We start from the raw sequence: 13,060 nt of genomic DNA, 5'->3' as shown, positions 1-13,060 counted from the left end.
TGCAGGGAAAACTGGAGTTGGGGCAGGGGAAAGGTTGTGGGGGTAGACAAACTATGGTCTAATGGATCTCTATCTCTAATTGCTCAAATACTATGACATGCTGGATTCCCAGTACACTGGCTGTTTGTAGAAGACGGTAGCAGCTAGCTAGCTGCTTTGGTGAGTGTTAACGGTACCAGGGAAAGAGAACTCAGTTCTTTCCTGTTCATTTCTGCAAGGGAAAAACATTGGCTCAGAACTGCCACCCAGTGATCAGATCTAGCAAAATCATCTCTCTCAATCCATGGGTCAGCTCTGTTACTGATTGAGTTGGATGTGTCACCTACCAGGTAGGATGTTTGAGTCTGACTTTTGTGTATTTGTGTGACATGGCTGATAAGGGGAGTGTAATGGGGCGGCTGCCCCACTCCAAAGTAAAAGGGATTAAGAGCAGCTGAGGGAGGCTGGTGAGGTAGTTGGCCCCAGGTGTGGCAGGCTTAATCAGGCCACAGCTGGCCCTGATAAGAGGATGGGAGGCCAGGAGCTATAGAGGAGTCTCACTCTAGTCTTGGAGTGGGAAGGGCTAGCTGCCTGGGAGCAAGGTACCTGGAGTAGAGCAGTGCTGGGGAAGGGCAAAGGGAGCTCCAGCTTAGTAAACCTGCAGGCCTTGGGGAAGGCCTAGAAAGATACTGGGGTTACAGAGGTGCAGCCTGGGAATAGGCCGAGGCAGCTGGTCCTAACCCCTTGAAGAGTGGCCGTTACAGACTGCAGTTTGCCCCAGTGAGCGGGGGCTAGATGATGGCTGGCAGTAGCCACTGAGGCAAGGTGGGCTTAGAGGGTTGGGGGTTCCCCTGGGGAGACCCAGAGTGTGGGAGTACTGCTGGGGTAGAACCCTTGAGGTAAAGGGCACTGGGGTCCAGGAGGGACATGGAGACAGCTGCAGGTGAGACACTGGCCTACAGAGGGCACGCTGTATGCTAGAAAAGAGCTAATTCCCAGATGACTAACAGGAGGCACCGCTGCAGTGAGTCTCAATCCGCTACAGGGAGAAAAGGGCAGTTCTGGGAGTATGTTTCTGTTTTTCCTGCTATGTAAATTGGATGCTGCCAAGCCTGCGTTGTTCATGGTAATTCTTCTTTTGGATAATTTAAACTCTGAGAAACTCATTTGTTTTTAAACTTTAAGATATGTGAATAGTGAATTCATTGCTCTTGAAAGCAAGGGGCCGACGGTCAGCCTGAGGCAGTGCTAAGCGTTCCCAGCCCAACTCATTCCTGACTTGTTACACACCTTGTTAATCCAGCCCTGAACCTTTCATGAATGGAGAAGGCCACATTTGCCAGTCTGTGCTGTGGTTTTTTTAATGTCTTTATGTAGGCATTAGAATGAAACCCTAAAACCCCCATGTATTAACTCTGCCCCTGCACCCAGATGCCCGGTTGTATATCAACTTGCTGTGTCCCTGAGCTGCCCTGTTTTCTGTATCCCAGATAATCTCTGTAGGCCTGTGGGAGCCCTGTTGGCCTAGGCACTGTACACATGCACAGGGTGACACAATCCCAGCTCCGAAGTGCTTACAATGTAATTTAAGGCAAGACTCTACAAGTGTGAGACTAACTGGAGGAAGGATAAGGCCAATACAGGTAGTAATATAAGCAAGCAGTTACATAGGGTTACCATACATCCAGTTTTTCCCGGACATGTCCGGCTTTTTGGTAATTAAACCCCCGTCCAGGGGGAATTTCCCAAAAGCTGAACTTGTCCGGGAAAAATACTCCCTGGCTTACCTTAGAGCGGGCGCCGGGGGCTGCTATGCTCCCTGACTCCTGGGCTCTGTAAGTGCCGAGCTGCCCGAGCGCTACCGGCTTTGGGCAACCCCCATGCCTCTGGACCCTGCACCCCCGGTCGGGCACTTCCCCTCCCGGGCTCCGGGAGCGCAGGGTCCAGAGGCATGGGGGCTGCCCGAAGCTGGTAGCGCTCGGGCAGCTCGGCGCTTACAGAGCCCAGGAGTTCAGGGAGCACAGCAGCCGCCGGAGCCCGGGAGGGGAAGTGCCCGGCCGGGGGCGCAGGGTCCGGAGGCACGGGGGCTGCCCGAAGCCCGAGCGCTACCGGCTTCACGGTTTGCCGGGCAGCCTCCAGACCCTGCGCCCCCAGCTGGGCGCTTCCCCTCCCAGGCTCCAGCTGTGCTGGGGAAGCGCCGCCCGGGGGCGCAGGGTCTGGAGGCTGCCCGGCAAACTGTGAAGCCGGTAGCGCTCGGGCAGCCCTTTCCGCGTGGCTGGGAGGGAGGAGGGGGAATGCAGGGTGCTCAGGGGAGGGGGTGGAGTTAGGGCTGGTACTTTGGGTGAGGGGGCGGAGTTGGGGCGGGGCCGGGGTTGGGAAAGGGGCAGGGCCAGGGCCTGGGCCCCGTGGAGTGTCCTCTTTTTTTATTTTTTAAATATGGTAACCCTAAATTACATAGGCCAGTGGTGGGCATAACTAATCATTGGACCCTTTCCTTATTTATATGAATAAATAATTATCAGCCATTCTCACTGACTCGCTACCTGGCTCTCAGGTGTGAGCAATTTCCTGTAAGCTGCACAGGAGAAATTGGTTATCCAAAACTCATGGCCTCGACCAAACAGGAATGCACTGCCTCTGTTTGCATCAAGCACAGGGCAGCGTCCTCGGCTGGCAGCAGACTCCGTTCTGATCAGGGCGGATGCTTGTCTGAGATTCTGTTTTCGCCATGCTTGCTCATGTTGTGTGGCGCTGTACCCAATGTGCTATTCTAAGGCTCACGAGTGGCAGGATTCGGCGCTGAGGTTTTACGATCAGAATGCTGGAGCAGCAGCACGGGCTCCACCACTAACTTGCTGGGTGCCTTGAGGGCTGCACTTAATTGGCACATGTAGCCTCCTTCTGCATCAGCCCAGGCATGCAGTGTGCAGAGTGATGTCCTAGGGTGCTTTGCTACTTGTCTGGAGATAGCATGCTGAGGCCTGTGCACTCCATGCTGAAGCAGGAGGAAGCCCAGTAGGAGATCTCTGTGACCTGCATTTTGGCCCCCATTTTTAGTCACTGAGCAATTCTTTCTCCCCCACACCATGTACCTTGGAACAGCAGAACCCGTAATGGTTAATTATTGAGGGTGAGAGATAATCCTCCCATAGTTACCACTGGTTACATTTTAACCTCTTCTATTTGCCAACCTCTGGCATTCCACTGCAGTCAGCATGCTCTGACCAAATCCCACTGACAGATAGTGGGGAAACAGCCCTAATTTGTGCCCAGAATCAGTTCACATCTGTGTAGGGTTACCATATTTCAGCAAGCAAAAAAGAGGATGGGAGGAGCCCCACTCTAGCCCCGCCCCTGCCCCTCCCACTTCCCGCCAACCCTCCCCCCGTTCCTTTTCCCCTGACTGCCCCCTCCTGGGACCCCTGCCCCTAACTGCCCCCCAGGACTCCACCCCCTACCTAAGCCTCCCTGCCTTTTGTCCCCTGACTGCCCCCTCCTGATACCCTCCCCCCATCCTAACTGGCCACCTAGGACCCTACCCCCTACCTGTACCCTGATTGCCCCAATCCCTATCCACACCCCCACCCTCAGACAGACCCCTGGGACTCCCACGCCCCATCCAACCACTCCCCACCCCCTGACAGCCCCCCCCCAGAACTCCCAACCCATCTAAACCCCTCTGCTCCCTGTCCCCTGACTGCCCCCTCCTGGGACCCCTGCTCCTAATTGCCCTCCAGAACCCCACCCCCTACCTAAGCCTCCCTGTTCCTTGTCCCCTAACTGCCCCCTCCTAAGACGCCCCCCAAATGCCCCCCAGGACCCTACCCCTACCTGTACCCTGACTGCCCAAAACCTTATCCCCCCCCAAAAAAAGCCCCCCCCCGAACTCCCGACCCCCCCCCCCGTCTCTTGACTGCCCCCTCCAAAATCTCCCTGCCCCTTCTCCTGCCCCCTGGCCCCCTTACCCTGCCGCTCAGAACATGGTTTTGGGCTCTGTGCGGAGCCGGACACGTGGTTGCGCTCCCCAGCCCAACACACAACCCGGTCCCACCCTACCCAGTGCTGCCGGAGCTGGGCGCTGGGCTGCAGGGGAGGAGGAACTGCTGAGGCCCGATGCAAACGGCCCAGCAGGCCGGCCGGCTCAGAACGCGGGGGGGGGAGGAGCTCTACAGCTGCTCCGGAGTCCAGCCTGGCAAGCTGCGGGGGAAGGGCTCTGGCTGCCAGAGCCCCATGTGAGCGGCTGACTTTCCTGCAGCCCTCCCAGCCGCGCCTCGCTCTGCATGGGGGGAAATCTCAGACATTTTTAGTGATTTACAAATTCCCCCCCGGACGCTATTTTTAACACAAAAAGGAGGACATGTCCGGGTAAATCCGGACGAATGGTAACACTACATCTGTGGCAAAATAATCAGCAGTTACAAGCCTGGAGGTGTGGCTGGGCCCAGGGGTGCTGGATCAATTTGCATAGTGGGGGGTGCTCAGAGCCACTGAACCAAACTGTAAACCTTCTATCTGATGGAAACCACTTCAAGCCAGGGGGTGTGGCAGCACCCCTACTTCCAGCACCTGTGGCTGGGGAAAGAGAGGGCCTCTCTCCCCTTGCAAACTTTGGCAAGTAGTGATCTGTGTAGAGCCAGCAGGAAGGAACAAACACTAGAAGCCCTTGGGTTCTCTGAGGAACCGTGTCAGACTGAACAGCCGTGAGCAGATCTTAAACCACCATGGCACCCCCAACCAGCAGACAGTGTTACTGCGTGACACCCCCTTGCCTGCCACGGTTCATCTCCTCCCTTCTGAGTGATTAATTCCCATTTGGATTTACTATCTGCGGGTGGACCTGGACCTCAGAGCACCATGCAATGCTGGCACCTTCCTGTCCACAGAGAGACGTTGTTATAGGGGATGGTGGGAGACGGGACTTGGACAAGTAGGAACAGCTTGTCATAAAAGACCCCAAAATGATCCTTTGCCATGCTGCTGGGTCACCTCAGAGTGAGAATTCCAGGGGCCCCCAGGGGTCCCTCTGCAGCCTTCTGGCTCCCTTTTGGTGGGATGGGCTTTTTGGCATTGGTTTGGGTTTTGGAGCTCCTGGGTTTGGCTGGGTGATCTGTGGCCTCCAGTGCTGAGGTGAGTGTTGGCAGGTTTTCCCACAGTCACTGTGGGTCGCTGGCCATGCAGGAGCTCTCCAAGCGAGTCTCAGTCTAGCCGCCTTAAAGCAACACAACCAGAATTATGAGAGGGAAGGAAATTGCCTCCTGCCTCACAGTCTCAGCCCCCGACAGGGACAAGAGTTGCACCTGGATGCTGTACTGAGAGTGACTGGCCCCCTAAAAACACCTGCGAGAATGTGTTCCCACAGAAAGGGCCCTGAGAGTGACGGCTTTCTGCCTGGTTTCTATATCTCACCAAGCCCCCACTGTGCTTCCAGCTGTGCCGGAGAACTGTGTACAGAATCCAGGCGAGAGACGGAAAAGGGGCTGGCAGCCATCAAAGTGCCATCCATGGTCATTCAGTCATGGGCATCCTCCCTCCACACACATGCACGCACACACACATTCCAGCCCTGCTATTTCTTAAACACTGTCCCCAGGCTGCTGGATAGTCAGTTTCCTTGTTCCTTCCGTCCTGGGCTTCCTCTCTGCACCCCCACACTGCTCCCCACAGTGCCCTCCCCCACCCCCAGTCTCCCCCTGCAGGGATTCCATGAGAACTGTTTCCATGGCCATTCAGTCCTCTCACACACTGCTGCCCCCAAAGACTCTCCCTCCCTTTTCCTGGGATAAGAGGCTTTGCCATTGTGTTTCTGCCGGCTGATTGCCCAGGTCTCTTCCTGCCACTCATATTGCTGATGCTCAGCAAGCACACCGATCGAGGCTGCACGGAGGTTTATTCTAGCGCTAGGGAGAGCAGGGTCCCTTTCGGAGAGCGCTTTGCTTCTCTGTCTTTTGCCTTCTAGGATTTGGTACCTTTGGTCTTCTCTCCGTATTTCTGCTCCAAAGCTTTTTGCAGGTTAAGGTTTAGGGCATTTTTCTGGTGCCATCGTCCTATAAAGAAGACAAACCACAGTTCAATCGCTGTTTCACTCCTAATGATACCGTGTGGGTAAGAACCAGCCTTAATGATTTCCACCTGCTGTGGCAGTGCTCTGCCCTAGCTCAATGGCTCTTCTCCTGTGATAATGCCCATCTGTAACCCATCACCTCCCTTTCTGAGTCCGTGCCCAGCTCTGAAGTGCATCAGTTGCTTGCTCATGACCGAAGTCTTACCTAGGTCATCGGTTTTCCTTCCATGCCAGTGCTTGGGGTCTCTGACTGCCCTTTGAATCACATCTGGGGTATAGGAATCCTTCATCAGGCTCTTACTCTCTATTGGGCCACCTGCAAGAAACCGACCATGCGGGAATTTACCACCATGAGCCCCTCTGCTGCTGGCACAAGTGATGTACACCCGCGGCCAAAAGGGAGAGAGAGAAGGGATACACCACTGACATTAGCACCTTCATTCAGATTTGACTCTGATGGGGTCTGTGGTATAGGGGTGCAGGCTCTGTGACTGCTTGGACTCTGTCCAGTGCATTCTTGCACTTTGTCTGCTAGTACTTCCTGCCCATAGATAGAGCAGGCCCATGGTGGAGCATCATTTTTAGTCATGTCACAAGGTCTACTTTTCCCTCAAGCACTTATGTGCAGTCTCCCCTCCTGCTCCCAATGTCTCAGTGTAACTCACAGAGCCACCATCTTAAATCCCTCCTTCAAACCTGTGGGCCCTCCAGATCACTCCCATCCGGCCCTGGCGAGGCAATGGTGAATTGTGACTTCTCTCAGTCCCTTCTAGCCTTGCTCAGCTCTTCTTGGTTTCATTATTACCTCCTCCTCCCAAGCCACCCAGACCTGCTTTTAGCTGTCATCCACTGGTTGATGCCAAGTCTGAGCTTCCTGAGGGAGGACCAGTCTTCATTTTACCTGACTACACAAAGGTCCCAATTCTTGACTGAGGTTCCTACATGCTACCATCGGGCACACTGCATAATAATCATAATTCGGCTCGTGAGGCATTGGGTGCATGCACAAAAGGCACTCTGATACCATGTTGATGAGAGCAGTACATCTATTTGATCAGATAGAGCAAGGGGTGGGCAAACTTTTTGGCCCAAGGGCCACATCTTGGTATGGAAATTGTATGGCAGGCCATGAATGCTCATAAAATTGGGGTTGCGGTGTGGGAGGGGGCGAGGGCTCCGGCTGGGGGTGCGGGCTCTGGGTTGGGGCAGGGGATGAGGGGTTGGGGGTGCAGGAAGGTGCTCCGTGCTGGGACCGAAGGGTTTGGAGGGCAGGAGGGGGATCAGAGCTGGGGCGGCATGTTTGGGTGCGGGAGGAGGTCAGGGGTGCAGGCTCCGGGCGGTGCTTACCTCAAGCAGCTCCCAGAACCAGCAGCATGGTTCCCTCCTCCGGCTCCAACGTGGCGGCGCAGCCAGGCAGTGCGCGCTGCCCTGTCACTTGGGGTGGGGGCAGTGTGCGGAGCCCCCTGGCTGCCCCTACGCATAGGAGCCAGGGGAGGGCGGACAGACATGCCGCTGCTTCCAGGAGTTGCGCAGAGCAGGGCAAGCTCCCGACCCTGCTCCCTGGCGGGAGCTCAAGGGTCAGATTAAAATGTTTGGAGGGCCGAATGCGCCCCCCGGACCGTAGTTTGCTCACCCATGAGATAGAGGGATCACTGAAGACTCTGGAGGCACAGAGACTTGGGGGAGAGGCTTCAGAACAGCATGTCTGAGAAGACCTCAAAGAGGAACAAGCATGTGATTTGAACTGGAGCTATTAACATGGGACATTTGATTGCAAAAGCTACCACCCAGGCAGCTCTCGAGTGGCGGGGAAATGGGTCGTGCTGGACTCTCACTGTTGCTGGTTGGAAAGAAGGAAGAGAGGAAGATAAGGAAAAGGGGGAATGGGTAAAAAGGGGACCCATAGCCATCCCTTCTTTCCCCCTGTATCCTGCTACTGGAGTGTTCTGAACAAGAGGGGAGAGAGGAGGAGGAGGAGAAGGGGGAGGGAGAGGTATAGTTAAAGAGACACAAAGACCAATGTAGGAGCCCTGGGGCAATGCAAATAGTAGACGGAAATCTCAGGGTAGAAATGGAGGGCCCCTCACCTTGGAAGATGTTTGACCTTAGGTTGTATCCCAGTTCATAATAATCAGCAAAGGATGTGGTGGCCATGGGATTCTCTGGTGTCTTAGGGGCCCGGTTGCTGAGTCGTTTTTGCCCCTCGATCAGTCCAGCCTCACACAGAGCACGACGCGCCTGGCAAGCACAAACATCATGGAGTCAGTCTTGACCCACAAACCCCAAGTGCACCCGACTCCCTGGAGGCACCTCCGGCCCTAAGTGCAGGCCCTAGATGTATCCTGATCCCCAGGGGCAAGTGCTGTTCTTGAGTGTACCTCTCTCACCAGCATGTACCCCTGATCTCTGGGTGCACCCTGAATACATAGGCTAATTCAGACTTGAATAAATGGTATAAATGGGTGCGATTTAGCTGAAATCAATGGAGTGTCATCTTCTTACAACAGGTCTGAATTTGGCCCAGGGGTGGGTGCTGTGACACCCCCCACCCCCCAGCCTCACACCCTCTAATGCTATTGATATCTCTAATTGGCCTTCACCCTCTGCTTCTTCATCATGAGTGCAAGGAGGGAGAGGGAAAGAGAATGCTGAGATAAGTCAGGATGGGGATACAGAGAGAGAACACAAGAAATTGTTGAAGATCTGGTGCCTCTGGGTATGGAATTTGTCACTGGACCTGCCCCCCAGTTGCAAAGCCAAAATGCCTCCCCCTAAAACACCCTCCTCCAGGTGCTGTACTTCCAATCACTCCCCCCGAAAGTATCCTTCCCACTCCTCATGTGTCAGTGTCACCACTTCTTCCACAACCTGCTCCTCGGTGACGAGCTCATCCACGATGCTGCTCCCGAACTTGTGTTTGATGTTAATTGGGATTATGCTGCTTTTATTCTCCTGAAAGAGCTTCCCCTCTGCTTTCACGTCTTGCCCTATTGATGCTAAGGATTCCTTTGCACTTAAGCCATTCCGGAATTCCCTCGCTTCCTTGTGGCTGGTCTTGGTGGTCTTTCGGGGAGATCCAGGCATCCTGGGCCCCAGCGGTCGATGTTGCCCTGCTACTGGTTCTTTGCCATCTGAGTAGGCTTGGACACTTTTTGCCTCCTTCTGGGTAGACTTTGCAAGATGTAGGAGACTTCCTGACCTCCCTCTTTGATGTTGCCCCACTGCTGGTTCCTTGGCACCTGAGACATCCCGGCCTTCTTCTCCTTCTTCTCTGGTGAGATGACGCCATGCAGAAGGAGTTTTGGCCCGGAGACTCTGTTTACTATAGCTTCTGGTCTGTAGATGCTGTGCAGAGGGGGATGCCTGGGATTTGACTTGAGGAGAACTCATGGGTGTTCTGCTATCTGTAGGGTTCTTGGAGATCTTCCAGGAGGTTCTACTGGAACTTTTCAAGGAGGTTCTCTTGCTGCTGGCCCGTGCCCCAGCCAGGATGCGCTCTTTGTTGCCATCTCCAGGTTCCACTTAAAGATAGAAGGAAAAGCTCAACGAATTTGCCATCATTTTGATAGAGGAGTGTGGCAATAAATGATCTTGCACTGCAGAGCATCATGGTTAAACCAAAATGTACAGTGTACATAATCTACTCCCCCTGAGCTGGGTGAAGGCTGTGCGAGGAGCTCGGGTATGCCTGTGGCACATATATGTGGTCACGTGTCCAGAAGCACACATACACACAAAGGTGTAGCTAGTCAGCCTGTGCCCTCGAACCCAGGTTTGAACTTTCTCACACCTCAGCAGGCATACGTCCTGTCACACATGCACATCTGTTGCCTTTAATCGTCATGCACCCGCATGAATGCCTTCTTGCATACACACACACACACAATCCTAAGCAGTGCAGGCATGCCCATGAGAACTCATTCCCATAGGTGTCTGTAGATAATCAGTTCACAAACCCAAGTGTATCATCCACTCAGACACATGCATATCCAATCAGGACACATTCATGCAAACAAGCAATCCCACAGGAACCCTGGTGGGGTGTAAAGGGTGGAGGAAAACCCCCATGGAATGTGGGAGCTACGTCAGACGTCTGAGTGCAAAGTGAGGGCTAGTGAACAAAGCAGCTGTTCCACTGTGTCTCTTACCTGATGGGTCGTGGGCTAGCACAGACTCGTGTTTTGCTGCAGCAGGTGTAAGGGAGGCTGAGGTCATAGGCACCTCCTTGAAAGAGCAACAAAGGCTGTGTTAGGTAGGCATAGAGCAGGAGCCAAGAATTTGGGTTAGGCTGGTTGTTTGTCAGAAGTAAGACACGGCCCAACCAAATAGAGGGGGTGCCACACCAGGTTAACGTAGAATTTGCTGCACCGGATCAGTCTAGGAATTACCACGCCAGAGCAGCCGATTGGTTCATCAAATCCATAATCCTCTCTTACAAAAAAACGATACAGTGTTCTACAGGACTGGTCCAAAAGGCTACAGCCTGTAATGGTGTATAATCAATGTCTGTAGAATGCCATTTGCCATAGGCAGAGGGCATTAAAAACATTATTATTTGGTATGTATATTACAGTGGCTCCTAGAGGGCTCAGCCAAGATCAGGACCCCGTTGTGCCAGGTGCTGTACAAACACAGTGAGAGGCTGTCCCTACCCCAAAGGGCTTAAGGTCTAAACAGACAAGACAAAGGTGGGGAGGGGATGTGCATAGCACTGACCTGTGCAGTGATCATTTTATGCTTTGCTTTGACTACCCTCACTCAAGCCACGATAACTGCAAATGCTATTTGTCAACAAATTAGCCAGCCCTTTTGTTAAAAAAAACAGCTACTGTATTTTACTCTGTGCCCTTCGATGGCAGCAGACTCCCCAGACTGACTGCATTCTGTGGGGAAGGAGCTGTCATATGCAAATCCCACCCACACCTCTAACCTTTGTCCTTGCTCTTCTCTGCCCCCTATTCATCTTACCCGTTGGCTGGCCAAACCTGAATGCAGGGCTCCCAAGGCCCTGTTCCAACAGTCCAATTGACTTTCTGGCCATTAGATCAGGCCCTGAGTGAAGGCACGTGATTGCTCCATGGGACAGAATTACGTTCTTTTTCTGTATTATTTTCAATCCCTTTTAAGAGCATTTTAATTGTATTTTTATCAGATTGCAGGACTCGATGTTAACTAAATGGATCTCCCCCACTTAGCTCCTATGTTAACTCCTGCCTCCCACCTAGAGCTGAATCAAGTTACCACCATTATTGTTATGTCCATGGGAAGAGGGCAGGCCCGCAAGTCTCCCATTTGTGGGTCACCCTTTGACTCAGAAGGCTTGGGGTATTGCCTCCACTGCTTTCCTTGTACCGCAAAGCACATTCCTTAGTAACTCTGATTACTCCAGCTTCCGGCGAGCTGAGTGACTTTAAAGTTCATATGCAGATCCTCTTTTCTGGGATTTGAACTAATTACCTATTATTATTCGTATTTAGTATTTTTCTTACAGCAGTGCCTAGAGGCTCCGACTGAACTCGAGGCCCCATTCAAACATTGATAGCTCTTAAGCCCACAAGGGACCGTTCAATCATCTAGCCTGACCTCCGAGATAGCACAAGCCACAGAATTTCATCCAGAGTCTCCTAGATTGAGCCCACTGTGCTAGGCACTGTACATGAACGTAAGAACAGTCATACTGGGTCAGACCAAAGGTCCATCCAGCCCAGTATCCTGCCTGCCGACAGTGGCCAATGCCAGGTGCCCCAGAGGGAGTGAACCTAACAGGTAATGATCAAGTGATCTCTCTCCTGCCATCCATCTCCACCCTCTGACAAACAGAGGCTAGGGACACCATTCCTTACTCACATGCACATGTTATAAAAAAAACAACTCCTGACCACAGAGCTATAAAATGACCAAACTTTTATCTCTGCCTTTTTCTGAAGATGCCACATAAATTATTAGCGTAATTCCTCGGGTATTTTCACCGTGTTCATACTCTCCTGCCATTCTGACTCCCACTGACCAAGGAGAAATAAGTGACTTGTCCCAATGGAGCTAAAGACTAACCTTTTCAGGCTGCTGAAGGTATTGCTGTGCCATTCTCACAAGGTCTCTGGCTGGGAAAAGCACTATTATTATTATAGATGAACTATACACCTGCCAGAAGTGGCCTGGTATCGCCTGCCAAATGGGGCTCAGGATCAGCTGCCAGAGGTGGCCAAGAATAGCCCCACACGCCTGCCACATGTGGTCTGGACTGGCATCAAAAAGACAGTGCGATCAGTGTGCTGCCTCAGGCCTGAAAAGCAATGTGGCAATACATATGAAATGTTGTCTTTGATTGGCTCATCCTTTTTTTGTTTGTGTGTCTGTCTGAGTTTCAATGTCTCTGAAGCGGGGTGGGAGGGGGCACTGAGTTTCCAGAATGAGGCTCAGAGGTGAAGCCTTTCTTATAAATGTCTCTCTCACCTGTTCCATGGTCTCAGTTGAGATGACAAAGTGATTCGTCTAACCAGGCAGGTCCTGCTGAAGTCCAGAAGTGCAGGCAAAGAGGTGGAACTAAGAGTAAGCATCAGGGATGGTTGCTAGGGAACAACCCTCCCCATCTATGAGCTGTAGTTACTATGGGAACCAAAATAAACAAGGCACAGTTCGGTTTTATCTTTGGGGAAAAAAGCTCATGTCTCAGAAAGAGCACAGGCCCAACAGTTTTCAGCACGTGTGTGGGGATCCTTAGTGGCTCACATAATAAAATAATAATTAATAGGACTTAGCACTTCTACTGCATTTTCCACCCAAGCATCTCCAGATGGTGTTAACCGTGCCTCATACACTCCCCAGGAGGGAGGTGTCATTACCCCCCTTTTACAGAGTAAGAAAGAGAGGTTAAGTGATTTGCCCAAGGTCACACAGGATTAGAACCTACTATGTTTGATGTCCAGCCCTGTGCTTTCCCCACAAGGCTGTGCTACCCATTTCTTTGGGGGAGTTGGTAACTTGGCTTCAGTAGTTCCTAACCCAGCTGGCATTTCTCAG

The 13,060-nt window shown here is 52.7% G+C and overlaps 1 protein-coding gene across 1 annotated transcript; it reads right to left on the bottom strand.

The window, feature by feature from the left end:
• Positions 1–5,849: 5,849 nt before the first annotated feature.
• On the bottom strand, positions 5,850–12,561 carry TEX33 (testis expressed 33). Its single transcript, XM_054016461.1, has 6 exons — positions 12,494–12,561; positions 10,189–10,264; positions 8,909–9,561; positions 8,128–8,278; positions 6,246–6,356; positions 5,850–6,023 (listed from the first exon to the last, which is right to left on the bottom strand). Exons 1-6 carry the CDS (start codon positions 12,500–12,502, stop codon positions 5,932–5,934), a joined length of 1,092 nt encoding a protein of 363 aa, XP_053872436.1. The 5' UTR covers positions 12,503–12,561; the 3' UTR covers positions 5,850–5,931.
• Positions 12,562–13,060: the final 499 nt, after the last annotated feature.

Source organism: Malaclemys terrapin, chromosome 1 (genome assembly GCF_027887155.1).
Source record: "Malaclemys terrapin pileata isolate rMalTer1 chromosome 1, rMalTer1.hap1, whole genome shotgun sequence".
NCBI lineage: Eukaryota > Metazoa > Chordata > Testudines > Emydidae > Malaclemys > Malaclemys terrapin.
Note: the sequence above shows the minus strand (reverse complement) of the source record. Positions and strands in the feature narration are given on the sequence as shown.

What these genes read in the sequence shown, in the direction of transcription:
- TEX33 (XM_054016461.1), bottom strand. An exon ending in GCTAGCCCACGACCCATCAG is followed by an intron (nt 9,562 to 10,188) that starts GTAAGAGACACA and finishes TCTATCTTTAAG; the next exon opens with TGGAACCTGGAGATGGCAAC. An exon ending in AAGGAAAACCGATGACCTAG is followed by an intron (nt 6,024 to 6,245) that starts GTAAGACTTCGG and finishes TCTTCTTTATAG; the next exon opens with GACGATGGCACCAGAAAAAT.